We start from the raw sequence: 19745 nt of genomic DNA, 5'->3' as shown, positions 1-19745 counted from the left end.
CCCCACCCTCCCCTAGCTTATCTCTCCACGCTTCAGGCTCTCTGCCTTTATTCCTGATGAAGGGCTTTTGCCCGAAACGTCGATTTCGCTGCTCGTCGGATGCTGCCTGAATTGCTGTGCTCTTCCAGCACCACTGATCTAGAATCCCTATTTGGTGATAAGTGAGTGGGAATTAACATGAGCGCATGTATAGGAGAGGAATTTCTCAAGAAGCAGGTTTTGACACCTCATAATTTCAAGAATTATTTTAAACCTGTGATCTAATATTCTTGCCATAACCATTCTCTCCATCCCAAAAATACATTCAGTCATCCCTCTTGAACACCTCGATACTATTCCCTTTAGTGGTCTCCCGACTAACTTATTCCTCTTGTTTTTTGCCTTTTGTATGAAATAATTCACCTTAATTCTCTGTTTTCACCAAATTTAAATGTCTTCCCTGCAGCATGAACCAAATGTCAATCTCATTAGTTCTCTACACAATCCTCAACTTGAATCCTTTTTCCAAATCTCTTCCTTCCTAAAGATGCTTCTTTCAACCTATCTCTTTGGCCAACTGTTTATTGCCTAGATTTTGTGAAGCACTGTTATACTATTGCTAAAGGTGCTGTAGAATTACAAGTTGATGTTAATGGATTGTAATGGAAAGTATGCCAGGGCTGACAGAGAAGAGATAATGACTGTGTAGAGGGCTCAAGTAAATACTTCTAGTTAGCCTCATGAATTGAATAGTAACAACATGAGGAAAAAGAGCACTAGTTTCTGGTAGTAGTTTACATGCCAGTGGAGCAGCTGTGTCTGTTGCTCGTGCTTCATAATCTTCATTCTATCCTGCAACGTTTTTTCTAATCTTCATTGTGTAGTAGTCAATATTTATCCCTCAACCAACATCTCCAAAACAAAAGTTGATTATTTCACCACTATCACGTTGTTGTGTGTGGATCTTGGTGTGTGTAAATTGACTATTGGTGTTCTATATTAAACAGCGATTACACTTTAAAAGCATTTATTTGTCTTTCAAGTGCTTTGGGAAATTCAGAGATTTTGAAAGGTGTTTAATATGTGCATTTTATTCTTTTTTTTGTCCTGTTTTAGTCTTGGGCTTAACCTTTTTCTATAAATTGCTTTGCCAAATAACAGAAACTACCAAAATTTAGAGGGGTGTCTGCAGAAAAGATCAATATATTCTTTAACAACACAAAATAAAGAATTCAAGATAAAGATTAGAATATAGCTGTTCAACAGAAACACCAACCAGCTTGTTAAATTAAAGTGTTTAATTAAAGGATAGAAAGGAAAAATCCAATAACTTTAATGTTATTAACCCTAACCAGAAAAATAGATTAAATATTGTACTATCCAGTCAGTCAAATCACTAAAATCTAATTAACTGTTAGCTATAATGAAACTGTCCAGTTAATGCAGGGTGTCCGAACAGATGGGCCCCATTAAACTGTTGAAAGATCATCATTTAATACTCCAGTTACTATCTGTACTTGTTTCAGTGTCACAGTGTGTCAGCTGATAAGTTATAAAACCCATCAGCCTCGTTTAGCATTTCCCAAGCAGAATTCTGCTTGGTATTAATTATGTGTTCTAATACTCATAGATAACTTGATGCAGTACCTCGTACATAACAAGTGTATGTTTTCATGAATGTGGGAAATGTATCTTTCTCAAATGCTTGAAGCATGGAACAATCACATCAAAGCATCAGATTCAGGATGATCACAGACTTTCACTTTGTAATGCACTCTGTCGGTGAATGTGATTCATTTGTTTTACTGTGGGAGCTATTGCATATTTATCTCTAAAGCAGAAATCAATGGGTTCAAGGGCTACTCTGGCATCTCGGACACACAATGTAGGCTGCCATATAGCACTGAAGAAGAGCTGCACTAACAGAGGCACCGTCTTTTGGACATGACATTAAAAGAAAGAAACTATTGTCTCTCTCAAAAACTAAAAAAAAGTCCATGGATACTTTAAAGAAAAACAAGGAAATCCTGGAACATATTTATCCCTCAGCAATTTGTGTGACCACTGCTATCTGAGTGAGCTTACTGTGTGCACATTGACAGTTTGTGTTGTACAACAGCGAGGAACTGCAATGTAATCCATTGGCTAAAACCCACTTTCAGACATTCAAGGACATAAAATGCACTACATAAGTGCAACTCTTTCTTCTAGATCAGTGAAATTTTAGAAAGGAGGCAAACAAAATAGGAATTCAGCATGTTGCTTTCATCTAATCTATTAGTACATTGGTATATTAAGCAGACTGCAGCCCATAATTAATCAATCGTGATAAAGTAGCAGAAATGTTTAGGAAATGTATTCCAGAGTCACATCAACTACATCCAGCAATTTACATACTAAAACTGAATGGTTGTCATGACACAGGATTTACAACAAATGCTGGCAGAAAAGTGAAGCGACAAATTGTGACAAGAGGCAGCTTACAAATAAGAAATGCATTATTTACAAGAATTTGAAGAATATGTTGGTGGAAAATAAATGAGTTGGGAGCGGATGTGTATGATTATATGAGAATTCGGGTGAAATTTGTATGTCCATTTACATTGAAAACCCAAAGGTCATGTGTAAAGACCTGCTACTGTAATGACAGTATATGCTATTATATTCAGGACGTAATGAGCCAACACTATGAAGTAAGGAGTTTCAGGATTCTGATCCAACAAATTGAACATGGAACAGTACAGCACAGGAACTGGCCCTTTGGTTCACGATGTTATGCCATACATGACCCAAATTAAACTAATCTATTCTGTCTGCCCTTGGTCCATTCCTTGCATATTCACATGCTTATCTAAAAATCCCTTAAATGGCCCTAACATATCTGCCTCCACCACAACCCCTGGTAGCACATGCCAGATTCCTACCACTCTCAGTGTAAAAAAACTTGCCCCTCACAGCTCCTTTGAACTTTTCCCCTCTCACCTTAAATGCATGCCCCATTAGTATTAGACAATGCAACTCTGAGAAAAGGATTCTGACTGTCAACAGTATCTATGTATCTCATTGTTTTATAGTCTTCTTTCAAGTCTCCCCTCAGCCTTCGCCGCTCCAGAGAAGACAACCTGAGTTTTTCCAACCTCTCCTTATAGCTCATACCCTCCAATCCAGGCAGCATCATGGTAAACCTCTCTGAACTCTCTCCAAAGCCTCCACATCCTTCCTGTAATGTGGTGACCAGAAGTGAATGCAATACTCTTAAGTGTGGCCTAACCAAAGTCTTACAGAGCTGCAACTGACATCATGACTCTTGTACTCAGATCCCTGAGCAATAAAGGCAAACATGATGTATGCTTCTTTACCACCATATCTACTTGTGTGGCCACTTTCAGAGAGCTATGGACTTAAACCCCAAGATCCCTTGGTACATCATTGCTGTTCAGGGTCTTTAACTGTATATTTTTCCTTAACATTTGATCTCCTAAAGTGCAGCACCTCAAATTTACCCAGATTCAACTCCATCTGCTCTTTCTCCACCCATATCTACCACAGATCTATATAATACTGTATCCTTTGACAATCTTCTACACTATCCACAACTCCACTGATCATAGTATCATCCGCAAACTTACTAACCCACCCATCTACATTTTCATCCAAGTTATTTACATATATCACAAACAGCAGAGCTCCCAGTACAGATCCTTGTGGACTATGGACCTCTAGCCGGAAAACCACCCTTCCACCACTACCCTCTGCCTTCGATGGCTCAGCCAATTCTCAAGTCAAGCAGCCAAGTCACTGTGCATCTTAATCTTCTGGATGAGCCTGCCATGAGGGACCTTGTCAAAAGCCTGAATAAAATCCATGCAGACAACATCCACTGCTCAAGGAGCCCTGGCTGACAGATATAAACAGGAGATTCAGAAGATCGCCTCAGACTCAGGACTGGCTTTGAGCTGCATGGTCAGAGCCCATATAGTGTGCAGACAGAAATAAAGAGAGACTTGGTGATGAGATACCAACCTCTGTGCAATTATTTCATGAGTGCAGCATCAAACCACAAAAAACATTCAGTGTCATCCAGGACAAAAGTGTGATGTGGAGATGCCGGTGTTGGACTGGGGTGTACAAAAGTGAAAAATCACACAATACCAGGTTATAATCCAACAGGTTTATTTGGAAGCACTAGCTTTCGGAGCATTGTTTCTTCATTAGGTGACAACCACCTAGTGAAGGAGCAGCGCTCCGAAAGCTGGTGCTTCCAAATAAACCTATTGGACGAGAACCTGGTGTTGCAGGACAAAGTAAGCAGCTTGATTGGCACATCCCCCACTGCCTTAAGCATTTACTCCCTCCATCATAGGCTTAGAGTGGCAGCAGTGTGCAACGTCTGAAAAATGCACTCCAGCAATACAATAAGGTTGCTTCAACAGCACTTTCTAAACTCATGTTCTCCACCACCTAGAAGAACAAGAGCAACTGATAGATGAGACACCATTGCCTGCAAGCTCCTCTCCAAGTCATAAGCCATTACAGTACTTGGAAATCAGTCACTGATTTTTCATTATGACTGGGTCAAAACACTGAAACTCCCTATCTAATGGCATCCTTAGTGTTTCCCTGATTAGACAGCCTGCAGCGATTAAAATGGTTCCTCAACAGTTAGGAAATTAGAGAGAGGAAATAAATGACAGCCTTGTCAGCAACAGTCAGTTCCCGTGGAAGGATAAATAAAAGCAGAACTTGCTTTTCTTTTTACTGTAACAATGGTTTTCCTTCTGGGTTTGCAGAAATATCCAGGAGGTGAATAAATAATTCTTGAAGACTCCAGGACAATCCTGGAGAGTTGGCAACCTTAGAAAGGGCTGCACCTATTGTGCTCACCACAATGTGACACAGTCAGCTCCCAAGGATTTTGAATTGCATCAGTAAAAATGACTGCTGAACAGCCACACACTCCCTTATCTGAAACTTCACCAACACTGAGGGAATATCTGCTGAATTTTAATATCAAATTAAAGGAAAAATCTAATTTTTCACAGGAGGTTTAAGGATTAAAAACAATTCGCAGATAGGAAAGCAAAAGACGGGGGGGGGGGGGGGGGGCTCATGCAGTCAAGAAATGTTACGGAATACCACGGCAAAGAGCTAGAGGGATTTATTTGGAAGCCTTTAACATATTCAAGTATTGTAGTCAAACAGATACAAAAGGATGCAGTATTTCACAACATATTAATGTCTTCAGTTGATTTTTCTCCCTGATAGCTTTGAACTCCTGCATTGCATGGAGAACAGCAAAAGATTTTTTAAAAATCTTCAAAACTGATGTGACAAGATTTCTTCCCACTACCCTCTATTGAAAATAAAATCATCCTCATAAAAAGAGGAATTTATCTCGACTACAAAGCAAAGTGAACTATGTTGGTATATGCCCTGTTAACAAACAAAAGACTTTTTATTGTAAACCATTCAGCAAATATGGCAAATACAAATCCTAGTTAAAACTAAAGCTGCAATTACCCATGTACCCTCAGAGAACCCCTGCAATATTTCATAATTTGACACCTTCCCACCTCCCTCAAACCATGCCTCCTCTCCTCCATTGTTAAACACACAAGAGGAATTGAATATCTTCAATTGTTTATCATAATAAATGTCAGTGAACCAACCTGAAACCAAAGTGGTTCTAGTTGATGAATCCAGACAATATGTTGCTGCAATAATGTTTGTCCCTTTGAAACTTGAAGCAAAACCCAAGGAGAACATTGTGTGCATGGAGACAGAAACTTAACAGGCATTGTACAACAGTTCAGCACTTCCCTGAACATCATGCAAATATGTAGTCTATGCACATCTCTTTCAATGCCTTTTCATAGGCTTTTGTCTTGACAGAAAGTGACAGCACTGAGTTCTGAGCCAAAACTAAGAGACAAGAAAAATATTTTGACGTGGAAGCTTTGCCCTTTATGTGGAAGCTCCAAAGGTATCAGTATATTATTAGTACAATTTAAATTACACACTTAATGTTTCTCAATAAATAGACATTCACTGATAACTCTTCAACTCAGATCAGAAACCAAACAGTTTCAGCACTTGCCAGTTATGGAAAGCAAAAACAGAGAAAGATTAATTTTCTTTTTAAAAAGAAAGGAACTGCTTCAGAGATGACCCAGTAGCAGTACCACAGTAGGACATCCATGTTTGAAATAAGGTTATGCATTGAAAAAAAATTGTAGCAGCTCTCTTGCACATGGAATTACTAATGTGCAATCTGGCAATGGAGAATATGACAAAACCAGAAAGCTCGTTGTCAATTTAGTGCCAAACATTGCATGTCACTTAATAATCAAATGGCTTTGAAGATGGTCCTGTAATTGGTCATTCTCTACATCATCTTGGACTATGTAGTCCAAGGAGGACAGTGCACCAATCAGGACAGGTTGAAGCAAAATAGTGTCTGAGGTGCTCCTCGAGCTGGGAGTCATTGTATTTGGGTTTCAAGAAGGAGACGAATCTGTAAACCTCCTTTGGAGGGAACAAAGATTGAAAAAAAAATATCTGTACTGCACATGTGCACCTCCAAGTAGCACGCTGAAGAATGGCTGTTATAAAAAAGCTATTATAAGAATGATGAGGTTCCAAGATATGTGAAAAAGACTTGGTAAAAATTTTAAAATGGGTGAGGGAAGGAAAGCCATAAATGTATATTTGTACTTTTTACAGAATTTAAGCATCACTGTCATTTATTGCCCATCTGCAGTTAAAGGGTTATGGTGACCAGGCAGGAAGGTGGAGTTGGGGTCGAGAGAAGATCAGCCATAGAGAAGTGGCTCAAGGGGCTGAATTGCCTTCTCCTGATCCTAGTTCTATTACTCACGAGAAGTTGGTGAGCTGCATTCTTGAACTGTTGCAGCCTATGTGATATAGGGACATCCACGGTGCTGTTGTGGGGGGTGGTGTCCTGGATTTGAATATAGTGACAAGGAAAGAGTCTATTTCAAATTCAAGATGTTGTGTGACTTGGAGGGTGACTTGTATTTGGCGGTGTCCTTATTTTTCTGTAAAGGTTGTAGGTTTGTAAGTTGATGTTGAAGGAGCCTTAGTCAATAGCTTCAGTGCCACTTGTAAGTGCACCTCGGCCACGATACACTAATGGTGTAAGGAGCAAATGGTTAACCTTTCTCTGTGATGCCAAAGTTGATTTTCTTAATAGCATTCTGCTGGGAATTAAAACAACTTTAAAGAAGCTGCCACTCACCTGGGGTCTTTCTGAATGCTGTCGATGGAAGGTGACCTTGCCAAAGTACCTTCAGGCGGGATGGCTGGTCCAGACTTGCTGTATGGTGATTCCACTGAAGGACAGTATTGCAGTGTCCGGTAGGGATCTCCGTAATTGGCTGCTGGGCCAGTGGCGTAGCTGGGTCTCTGGTAGGTCGCGGTGTTCTGGCTGCCCGTGCGCTGCAAGGATACGGAGTCAACAGCGGGGGAGGGCGGGGCTACAGTGGGAAAGTAGGGACAAAGCAAGAAACTGAGGACCTGCTCACAAAAATGGTTCACCAGGTCTAGGCAAAAGGAACACCACATATATGTACAGGGTGGGTGTAAGGGGGGACACAAAATTAACGTCAGAACCCTGTTAAATATTTCACAGTCAGAAAATGAAACAAAACAAAACACACATCACAGCTACAGAAAATCCTGGGAGGACTGTCTTATCGTTTAATTGTCTTTAACTTTAGGGACTTGACTCCCTGACAATTCTTTGAATTTATTATGAGGTAGGGAAGTAAGGGATAGGGATCAAAAATGAGCAAATCAAATTGGGTACAGATCAGCCATGACATCCCAAAAGCTTTGAAATCAGCTTCAGTGTCAGCACTGGTTGAGCTGAAAGCTCTCATGTGTGAAACAGAAAGTTCTTAGTTCAAATCCTATGTCAGAGGTCTACTTGCAAAATCTAGTCTGAAACTCCAGTGCAGTACTAATGGAATGCAGCACTGTCAAGAGATGTGGCTTTTGGATGTGATATTAAAATAAATACTCTTAGATAAACATAATGTATCACAAGATACAAATTTGAAAAGAGGAATTTTCCCTGTGTCCTGGTCATGTTAAAACACTCATTAATGTCTAATATCAGATTATCAAGTTATGATCTTAATGTTCCACAACGGTGCTTCTGACATGTCTTTCTTTTACCTCAATGGAGGAGTCACCCCAAACCATGGTTGACAGGGCCCTCAACTGTATCTGATCCATTTCCCCCAGTGTGCCTTTACGCCTTCCCCTCCCTCCTTGGGTGCTGAAAGGATGTCCTTCATCCTCATTTCCCACCTTACCAGCTTCCAAAATCAAAGGATTATCCTCCACCATTTCCACTGCCTCCAGCATGATGTCACGCACTAAACATATCTGACTCTCCCATGTCCCCATTATCATTCCCTCAGGACTGTCCCCTCCATGACATCTGATCCATTCCTCTATCATCCCAACACCTCAATATATTCCACACCCTCAACATCTTCACACCTTCCTCCACAATCACAAATGGCACAATACTTTTCCCTTTGCTTCCTCTCTCCTCACTGTCCGAGGTCACAAATACATCTTCCAGGTGAAACAGTAATTGTCATGTCCTTCTTTCAATCTATTGTCGATTGCATTGCTGCTTAAAATTGGTCTCCTCGACACTGAAGAGACCGAATACAGACTGGGTGACCATTTTGCAGACCCTTCCTATTTCCATATCGCAGTTCACTCAATCCACAAGAATGACTCTGACACTATTCTACTCTCATACTAACATTACCATCTGTTGAAGTCCAACACAAGCTAGAGGAAGAGGATCTCATATTTCCTTCCAGCATTTTGCAGCCTTGATGGCTCAACCCTGAGTTCAATAACTTTAGATGGTTAACTTTGTCTTCTATTTTGATATTTCTGCCTCTTACCCTAACACAATGCAGTGTCTGTATCTTATTTCTCATTGCTTTGTTTTTACTCAGTTCATCTTTATTTACACAGATAAGACGAAAATGCTATGGCTGCTGGCAGCCTGAATTCAAGACAGAAATGTACTGGAAAAATTCAGTAGGTCTGGCAGCATCTGTGGAAAGAGAGATGGAGTTAATGTTTCAAGTCTGATATGACTGTTCTTTAGAGCTCAAAAGAAGTGGAAAATGGTGGCTTTTATGCTGTAGACAATTTTGTCCACCACTTTCCAAACCCCGCTCTGAAGAAGTCATATTGGACTTTGAGTCATAGAGCTATACAGCATGGAAATAGACCCTTCAGTCCAACTCGTCCATGCTGACCAGATATCCTAAATAAATCTAGTCCCATTTGCTAACATTTAGCCCATATCCCTCTAAACACTTCCTATTTATATATCCATCCAGATGCCTTTTAAATGTTGTAATTATACCAGACTCCACCACTTCCTCTGGCAGTTCATTCCATGCATGCACCACCCTCTGTATGAAAAAGTTGCTCCTTTGGTCCCTTTTGCATCTCACCCCTCTCACATTAAAACCATGCTTTCCAGTTCTGGACTCCCCTACCCTGGGGAAAAACCTGGACTATTCACCCAATCCATGCCCTTCATGATTTTATAAACTTCGATAAGGTCACCCTAGGGAAAATAGCCCAGTCTATTCAACCTCTTCCTATAACTCAAACGCTCTAAGCCTGATGACATCCTTATAAATCTTTTCTGAACCTTTTCTAGTTTCACAGCAACCTTCCTATGGCAGGGAGACCAGGATTGCATGCAAATGTCTTGTAGAGTTGTAACATGACCTCCCAACTCCCCTACTCAATGCACTGACCAATAAAGGCAAGCATACCAAACGCCTTCTTCACTATCCTGTCCATCTACAACTCCAACTGTAAGAAGCTATGAACCTGCACTCTCAGGTCTCTTTGTTCAGCAACACTCCGCAGGACCTTACCATTAAGTGCTGCCCTGATTTGCCTTTCTGAAATACAGCACCTCACATTTATCTAAATTAAACTCCATCTGCCACTCCTTGGGCCACGTTTTCGGTGAAGTGACCCTTCCTATTTCAATATTGCCTGCCCTCTAAAGGCTGTGTCTTTGCACTTGACATTAAGAACAGTTGCAAATCAGGATATTTAAAAAATTATTTTAAAAAGGCAAAGTGTACACTAAACAAGTAAACATTTTCAAGCAGCTACTATGAAAGGTGAAATTGCCAGGTTGGGTATGAAAATTTAGTGAGGGTGATAACATGTTGTAACCCCAAAGCTTCAAATATTCTTCATTGATCAGCTTTGTTTTCTAAGTTTTGGGTTAAAAATTGATGCTATAAACGTCATGTGTATTAAATAGTTGTTTGCAGAATATTTTGATCAACTGAAGAAAGCCTGAAGAGATTGGAATATCACAATGGTCTTTGGTTGGATAGTAGGACCCTGTATACCTGGCAGTGCTAAAATCACAGATTAAGAAGAGGAAACGGAATAGGAAGGACAACACTGCTCCAGCTTCTCACATTTGATCACTCTCCAATGAAGTTTGTTGGAAGTGCATTTGAATAGTAGCTCAGGATATCTTTAACAGAGTGTGGGACTATGCTGGCTATGGCAGGGGTCCCCAAAGGACATGAGTTCAGATCCTGTCCACTTAGAGCCAGCTGCCAGAAAAAAGGATAATCACAAAACATTTTTAAAAAGCTAGCTCATCTTCCATGAAAAGGAATTAATGACCGTAAACATGATGCCATGTTTCATTCCACTCAGCTCGAAACAGCACTTTTGCTGAGCAACTGTGGATAGGCAGAGAACCCAAAATACTGACATTCTGAGAGTAAGATAAGAGGTTTGGTTGAGATGTTGCTCCCCATGGTGTAATACACAACCAGCATTCACATGCCCCAGCAGCTGGCATTCCTGCTATCATAGCCAACAGAAGGAGAGAAGTAAATCATTATTAAGAGCTTTCTGGCTGCACAGTATCGTGTTTAGCGCTCTTGAAAGCAGCTCTTAAAAATGCATGTGCTAATGTGCAATGAATTAGCTGATCTCATTACAGTTAGGAATCCATAACTGGCCTCAATCTGCATAAGGGGAAAAAAAACTGTCAAAGGTTCCAGTTCCCAGTGGCTGCTGTTGACTCCTGCTAAAGAATATGGACACTGAGTGAAGGCTGTGCAAGAAGCAGCATGAATGTTTTCATGCTCCCACTGTCAAAATATCAAGAATAACTTGTTTTATTGTACAGTCTTTAAAGTAGTAAAGCATTCCACAGCATCAGACTAAAGTTTAATATTTGAAAGAAAGGTCACAGGAACTGAAATGTTAACTCTGCTTTCTCTCCACGGATGCTGCCAGACCTGCTGAGTCTTTCCAGCAATTTCTGTCTTGGTTAATGTTTCACAGACCAGTTTAAAAGGGAGGATAAGACAAAGAGGAACAAGAAAACAATTCTGAAGTTCAGGACCTCGGGCAGCTGAAGAAACAGTCACTCGGTGGGGCAAAGGAAACAGGGAAGTGATAAATGAACAGAGTGGACTAGAGGCATGAATTGAGGAACACATGAATGTTGTAAGGATGAAAGATATCACAGTCATAGGAGAACTAAGATCACGAAGGGATTTGAAAACAATAATAAGAAGTTTATTGGACAAGTGCTGGAAAGGCTTGCAAATTAATATTGTCCATTTCTTTGTATAAGAGAAGACAAGTGACTCTGGAATAGTGTCCTTGCAAGAGATAAACACAAGGGGCAGAAAACAAAATCAGGTGCCTCTATAAATTTACATGCAAGCCCTTGACAAAATAGTTGGTGGCCATAAGGAGCATTCATAATTGGTAACTGAATGCAGTTTTGTTAACTATGTTGTCTGACAGGCATCAGTCTCTGCTTACTGAATGATAGATACTGTCTGCATATGATGCACATTTGTGTAGCATTGTTCTAAGCACATTGTATATTTAAAAAGTGCAAATGACATGTGGTACATTTAGATAGTGCAAATGACTTGTGACACATTTAAATAATGCATGCATAATACAGCATTTTAAATAATGCTAATTAACAAAGCACATTTATCAAATTTCTTGATACACTTTTGACTAATGAAAAAAATCACAGGGCACATTTAAATAGTGCAAATGACTTGTGGGTCATTTAAATAGTTAAAAGAGGTCTTCCTCTATACAAGTCAATTACGAAGAACAAAACGTTTCTGATAACTTGAATTAAAAAACCCTTTGGCCAAATTAATTCTGAGAACAACTAATTAGCAAACCACAGCTCTCAGCTGTTTTTAACTAGACAGTATTAACTTCCTCCTGGATCAATGATCTGCTAAAGTGTTAAACCCCTCAGGAGTGTTGTGGTAACAGGAAAGCTATTCACATGCCATAGAGCTGACTGCTATTCTGACAAACATGTGAAATGTCACACCTCCTCCCTGGGTTCTCAAATGGGGACATGATGGATGAATGGGGTAAAGATAAACATTCAACACATCAAGTTTATTTTTCAGGTGTTGGTTATCTTGCTCCCATTTTCAGCGTGTTGTGTTTTTAACTTCAAACTTCTGGAAATGTGACAGGAGAACATTGTATTTAATCAGTTGTTATTTAACTAGCTTGGTGGGGGGGATATCTATGCCTGAATAAGTTGCACATCATTGTGTTGTCAAACAGCATTTAGATATATTGAGTTGTTTCATACTTTATAAAATGACTCATGCTAAAGTAACAAACAATTAAAAGTAGATTAGCATAGGTAGCTTTAAAAAGTGAGGGGAGTCCCTACCCTCCCCTTCACTGTTTTGATCACACAGCACTGCCCTTTGATGTGAAGGGCAGTGTTTGTCACTGGCCACTCGGGTGTTTTCCTATCTTCCTGGTGGTGGAAATTGAATAAAGATTCGTGCACTTTGTGTCTTTCACTGTGTCTCACACCTGCACACACACACCATGGGTGCTGGGGAAAAAAAAATAAGCACTACCGCAGTTAGGTGGTAGTGTGGGGGTTATATAAAAAAATAAAATAAAAAGTGAGGGGAAAGAGGTAAAAGGTTTGCTGGCCCTACCTAGGATCTACAAAGAAAACAATTAGATAATGACCAGATAATCTGTTGTAGGTGATTTGGAGCTTTGTAATGGCCTGGACACTGGGAGTTCTCCTCTGATCTTTTTAAAAATAATGCTGCAAGCTAGTAATTCACCAAAGAGTCTCTAAGTGTAACACCTCGTTTAAAAGACTGTACCTCTCTCAGTGGTACACTGAAGTGTCAGTTTATTTAATGTTCAGGTCTTTGATGTTGGACCTGAATCTAGGACATACAGACAAAGAGGAAAGAGACTAAGCAGGGAATAATGGAGAAAGAGAAAATAAGGCAGAAAATAACATAGCATTGAAAATATTAATGCATTTATTAAACAGTTACATGAGCAAAAAGTGCTCAGCATGCTGAAATGTTTATCAAAGAGCCATAGAGATAACTGAGCAATCAATGTGAAGTGCTCCACTGACTGGAATTTAGTCTCTCATCTCACTAATGGGATTTGAAATCTGCAGGTGGATGATGCAACTGCGAAGGTGACTTTTACTTTAGATTTATTCTCAAAAACTTGCACTGATTTTAGCAATGAAAACTCTTTGTACATAACCATGGTGATTCACCATTGTCCTCGAGATCTTCTGTGCTGAAAATGTGTTGCTGGAAAAGTGCAGCAGGTCAGGCAGCATCCAAGGAACAGGCGAATCGACGTTTCGGGCATAAGAGCTTATGCCCGAAACGTCGATTCTCCTGTTCCTTGGATGCTGCCTGACCTGCTGCGCTTTTCCAGCAACACATTTTCAGCTCTGATCTCCAGCATCTGCAGTCCTCACTTTCTCCTTGAGATCTTCTGTGCCAACTTATGATTGTTGATGTCAGTTGTTCCCATGCTGAGACCCAACACTTTAATCCTTTACTGTGCTTCCAATGGACACATTTTCAACCAATACTTTTTAACCCTCAAAAAACATATTTTGACTGTACGGCATCTTTTATTAGACTTTACTTATCATTCTGTCAAGAAAGCCAATAAAGAAGATCAGTTTTCACGCACTTAATATGCGCTCAGCTTTCTGAATGTGCTTTCTGGGTCACTAGATAAGCTTGATAATTATGAGTACTTGGGATTAAAAAGAATTTACAGCTGAAAGAACATAATTGAATTATTTTACTTTCTCCATGTGACATTTTTCAACATCAAGTCAACTATATAACAAAATGCAACCATATCAACCTTATTCATTTTCTCCTTCCAGTGGAAACATTTTTTCTTTATTTAATCTATAAGAACCCTCCGTATTTTTGAACATCTTTATTAAATGTCCCTTAACCTGCTGTATTCTAAGGAGAACAAACCTAGTTTCTCAAATCTCTCCACATAACTGAGGTCCCTCATTTTTTATTACATACTGAAAGATTTTATCACAGTCTAATGCATCAGATTTTCAGAACCAAAATATGAAAAATATATTTTTCTCCCTGCTGTGAGTGGTGGTGGTGGGGGGTGTAGCAACAGAAATCGGTTATTTAGCTTCTCGAATCTGTTTTGTTATCTAATCAGAAAATGGCTGATCTGCATCACAATTGTAGTCCCCCGCCTGGATTTCATATCCCTTTATATGTTTGCCTAATAAAGTCCATCAATTTCAGTTTTGGAATATGCAACAATTTCTGAACAGCAAACGCTTTTTAAGTGAGAGAGAGCTCCAGATCACCATTCTACTTTGTGCGAACAAATGCTTCCTAGTGCCACACTTAATGCTAATTTTAGCATTAAGAAAGTTAAGATTACTGTGAAGAAAGGAGGTCAGACAGAAGCATCAGAGGACAATGTGTGAGGACACTGCCTTGGGACAGAGCACACGTGGCATGACATACTTTAACCACCTCATTAACATCACCCTTTAATAGAGTCAGAGAACAGATCACCAGCTGTTGACCCTGAATACATAATATTATGTGAATCAAAAACAGAAATTGCTGGAAAAGCTCAGCAGCTCTGGCAGCAGCTGGGGAGAGAAATCAGAGTTAACATTTTGGGTTGAGTGACCCTTCCTCAGAACTGATGGTAGCGAGGAAAGATTGATTGATGAGCAGAAGATACGGTGGGGGGGAGGAGATAACGAGTAAACGATAGGTGGGGATAGAGCCTAAAGAGAGAGATCGTCAGTTGGGCAGACAAAGGAATGGATAATGATCTAGCTAGGAGGGTGAATAGCTATTAATAGGGGCTGTTTGTGACCAACAATGGGTTATGTGCAATAGCAGACTATGTGATAACAAGGCGTGGTGTGCAGGGGTTGTGGTAAGGACATGAGAGAACTCAGGCCCTAAAGTTGTTAAACTTAATATGCAGCCCAGAAGGCTGCAGGGTGCCCAAGTGGAAAATGAGATGATGTTCTTCCAGCTTGTGCTGAGCTTTGCTGGAGCACTGCAGCAAGCCTGAGACAGAGATGTTGGTCAGGAAACAAGGTGGTGCGTTGAAGTGACAGGAAATTGGAAGCTAAAGATCTTTATTGCAAACAGAACATAGATTTTCTGCAAAGAGGTCATCTAGTCTTGGCTTTGCTTCCCCAATGTGGAGGAGACCACATTGTGAACAGCGAATGCAATTGGCTAGATTGAGTGAAGTGCAGGTGAAGCGCTGCTTCACCTGGAAGGTGTATTTGGGGCCTTAGATACTGAGGTGGGAGGAGGTAAACGGGCAGGTGTTACACCTTCTGCAGTTGCAGGGGAAGATGCTGTGGGAGGGTGTTGGGAGTGATGGAGGAGGGGACCAAGGTGTCCCAGAGGGAATGGTCTCTGTGCAAGACTGACAAGGGAAGGGAAGGGAATATGTGCCTTATATTGTGTGATATTGATTCAAAGTTAGAAAGGGAAACAAAGAGTGATTATTTTGTTGAAGCGCATAAGGAACAGGAGAAATACTATCAACAGTTTTTATTCATTCATGGGATGGAGGTGTTGTTGGCTCAGCCAGCATTTATTGCCCATTCCTAATTATCCTTGAGAAGGTGGGAGTGAATTATATTTGTGAATTATTACAGTTCATGGGTATAGGGACACCCACAATGCAATTAGGAAGGGAGTTCTAGGATTCTGACCAGTGGCAATGAACAATTTAGTTCCAAGTTAGAATGGTATGCGGTTTGAAAGGGAACTTACGGGTAGTAGGTTTCCATGTAGCTGCTGCCCTTGCCCTTTTAGATTGTAAGGTCATGAGTTTAGAAGGTGCTGTTGAAGGATCCTTTGTGAGTTGTTGCAGTACCTCTTGTAAATGGTACACATTGCTGTCAATGTGAATCAGTGGGGAGGGAATTAAAGGTGGTGGATGGGGTGCTAATTAAATGTGTTACTTCTTCCTGGATGTTGTCAAACCTTTTGAGTGTTATACAAGCTGCATTCATCCATTCAAGTGGAGAGTATTCCAATACATTGATGATCTGCGCCTTGTAGATGGTAGACAGGCAATGGAGACACTTTCTGAAAAATTCCTAAACTCTGATCTGCTCTTGCAGCCACAATATTTATATGGTTGAGCAGAATCTGAACTATACCAATGGTAATACCCAGGATGCTGACAATGGGGAATGTCAAGGGTTGATGGTTGAATTCTCTCTTTCTAGAGATGGCCACTGTCAGGCATTACTGTACTGTATTTGGCACTTATCATCCCAAATTTAATTAACTTTCTTATCCCTTTACTGAAAACAACCGATGTTGGAAATCACAGCAGGTCAGGCAGAATCCGAGGAGCAAGAAAGAAATCGACTTTTCAGGCAAAAGCCCTCCATCAGGAATCACATAAGGAGTGCATAAGAGCTTGATGAAGGGCTTTTACCCGAAACATCAATTTTCCTGCTCCTTGGATGCTTCCTGACCAGCTGTGCTTTTCCAGCACCACACTCGTGTCTAACCTCCAGCATCTGCAGTCCTCACTTTTGCCGGGGTGCGGAATATTGCTGTGTCTCCTGCCAGACTTGAAAGGACAGACAGTCCCACTGGGACGTTGGGCGGGGGGAGACAAGATAACAGAATGTAACAAGCTAAAAGAAAGGGAAGAAATGGGAACTGGTTGATAGTTTGAAGGTGTTGAACTTAATATTAAGTCCAGAAGACTATAAAGTGTTTAGTCTGTAGATGAGATGTTGTTCCTCCAATTTGCACTATGATTCACTGTAACACTACAGCATGCTGAGGACAGACATGGGGGCATGTGAGCAGGACATTGTGTTAAAATGACCAGCTACAGGAAGAGATTTATTATCTCTGTCCCTTGTATCAGTTCTATTAACCTCTTTTATTCCAACTAACATCCTATATAATCTTCCTCCTCCCTAGTTTCTCACTGTTGTAAAACCAACATAACAAACACTGCCTCATACCAAATTAATTGTCTACCAGCCTGCCAGACGATGAAGAACCTCTTACCCATTGACCCCTCCTCAGGTTTCACTTTCACCTGGAATCTCAATTCCAACAAATAAAACAATGGCCAACATCATCCTAGCACTATCTCATGCCTCCTCCGATTGTGGTAGCACCGACATCTTTGAATCAGGACATTGTGTGTTCAAACCCCAGAGAATTAAGTATTCTATTGAGATGGACATTTGGAGGGTCACCTTTTGAATGAAATGTTACATTGTTTTGCCCGAAAAGTGGATGCAAAACATCCCATGACACATTCTGAGGAACAGCAAGGCCAGTGCTCTGACTTGTAAGTATCCATCAACCAACACTACTTAAAAAAAGCCTAGATTATCAGGTCTTTATTGCTGCTTGAGGGAACTTGCTGTGCACAAACAGGCAGCTGTGTTTCCCAGACTACAAAGTAAATATACTTCCAAAATATGTTACTGACTACAAAATGCTTCCTCCAATTGTGAAATATACAAAGCAAAGGGGCATGCTTGATCCTTCTCGGAGTTTAGAACTTTGCTTGGTTTTTGCTTCGTGAATAAGCCCTTCACCAATAAACACAGCTGGCAAATAAAGTCTAGCTTACATTTTGTTCCCTTTATTTGATATTTATTTTAACTGCTTTATGTCAGACAAGCATTAGTAGTTCACAAAGCATCAGCTGTAATGGTTCTTAGGACAGAATGTACCATACAATAAAGAAAAGAACTAAAGTTTGGACTTAACAATATAAGAAAGACAATTTTGAGGTATTTAGAGTCATACCGCATGGAAACAGACCCTTCGGTCCAACCAGTCCATGCCGACCATAATCCCAAACTAAACTTGTCCTGTCTGCCTGTGCTTGGCCCATATCCCTCCAAACTTATGTACTTTTAAACGGTGCAACTGTAGCCACATCCACCACTTCCTCTGGAAGTTCATTCAACACACAAACCACGCTGTGTGTAAAAAAAAAGTCCCTCATGTATTTTTAAAATTTTTCTCATCTCACTTTAAAAGTATGACCTCCCAGTCTTGAAATCCCCCATTCTTGGGAAAATACACCTGCTATTCACCTTACCTACACCCCTCATGATTTTATAAACCTCTGTAAGATCCCTCTCAACCTCCTTGTCCCAGAAATCTCAAATAAATAAAAATGCTGGAGAAACTCAGTTGGTCTGACAGCATCTGAAGAAGAGACTTGAAGACGACTCTTTGGACTTGAAACATCAACTCTCTCCAATTGCTAATCTGTTTTAAAACGTTGTTCATTCTATAAGTTTTCAACTGCTTTTCTGCCTTTGTTTGAAAAGAATGTAAGAAAAAGGGACAGGAGTATGCTACTGAGCCTCATGAGACTGCTCTGCAATTCAATAAAATGGGTGAACTCTTGCAATATGAGCACTTTCTTTTTGCAGCAATACTCAGGTTCTGTACAATCAAACAAGTAGTTATAGCATTACCAATTTGTTGTGTGAGGAATTCTCCTCAACCTCCTGCCTAAATATCCAATGGCAACTTATCTAATACCATCACTGATCCCATGTTTTCATGCAGTATTATGTTGTGTGTGCTTTTTGTTTGCTGCTGAAACTTTATTGCTGGAACAGCACAGCAGGTCAGGCAGCATCTAGGGAACAGAAGATTCGACGTTTCGGGCACATCTAATACCATCACTGATCCCATGTTTTCATGCAGTATTATGTTGTGTGTGTTTTTTGTTTACATCAACTTGCAAAGTCAAGGACCAAGATTTCAGTTAGAATCTGGTGTAACTTCAGTATTAAATGGTTTACATAGATTTTCATGGGGCTTTCAAATGATTTTCCTCCAAAGTTAAAGGGGCCAAATTTTGGATCACTGAAAAAAATGTTCAATCGTTATCCAGATATCGCTGCTACTTGGATGATCAGAAATGCAATTCTACGCATTTGAAGATAAGGAATGCAAGCTCCTGGCCTGGCATAGGCAGCTTCCATTCAAGGTATTGTTTCATGCTGTGAAATGGCATGGGCAGCTGACCTGTACAACATAGCAGTCGTGATACTTCACTTCCTACGAACAAGTCTTAGGCAGACCAGTCTCAACCTGCTGATTAAATGCATTTACCTGACATAGACATGTTTTATTCAGTCACCGGGTGCCAAAAATAGGACGAGTTGCACTGCAAAGCTCAGAAAAGTTTACACAGAGTGATTTTCAGGAGCAGTTAGGAGTCAAACCTGCTGGCATGGGAGTGAAATTACATGTAAACAAAGGAGCCAAGTGTTATGAAACAGGAAAATGGAGTTAAGACCACAACTGGAGCAGCTATGATGTTAT

The 19745-nt window shown here is 40.3% G+C and overlaps 1 protein-coding gene across 7 annotated transcripts in view; it reads right to left on the bottom strand.

Annotated features, from left to right (window-relative positions):
* Positions 1-19745, bottom strand: part of LOC122564410 (catenin delta-2-like) — a 1204994-nt gene that overhangs the window by 272388 nt on the left and 912861 nt on the right. For all 7 annotated transcript variants that reach the window (XM_043719228.1, XM_043719230.1, XM_043719231.1 and 4 more), the window contains one exon: positions 7238-7475. In XM_043719228.1, coding sequence (XP_043575163.1) covers positions 7238-7475 — 238 coding nt within the window. The remainder of the gene's footprint in view (positions 1-7237; positions 7476-19745) is intronic.

The sequence above is a fragment of the Chiloscyllium plagiosum genome, chromosome 29 (genome assembly GCF_004010195.1).
Source record: "Chiloscyllium plagiosum isolate BGI_BamShark_2017 chromosome 29, ASM401019v2, whole genome shotgun sequence".
NCBI lineage: Eukaryota > Metazoa > Chordata > Chondrichthyes > Orectolobiformes > Hemiscylliidae > Chiloscyllium > Chiloscyllium plagiosum.
The sequence above is the reverse complement of the archived record's forward strand: the minus strand, read 5'-3'. Positions and strand labels throughout refer to the sequence as shown.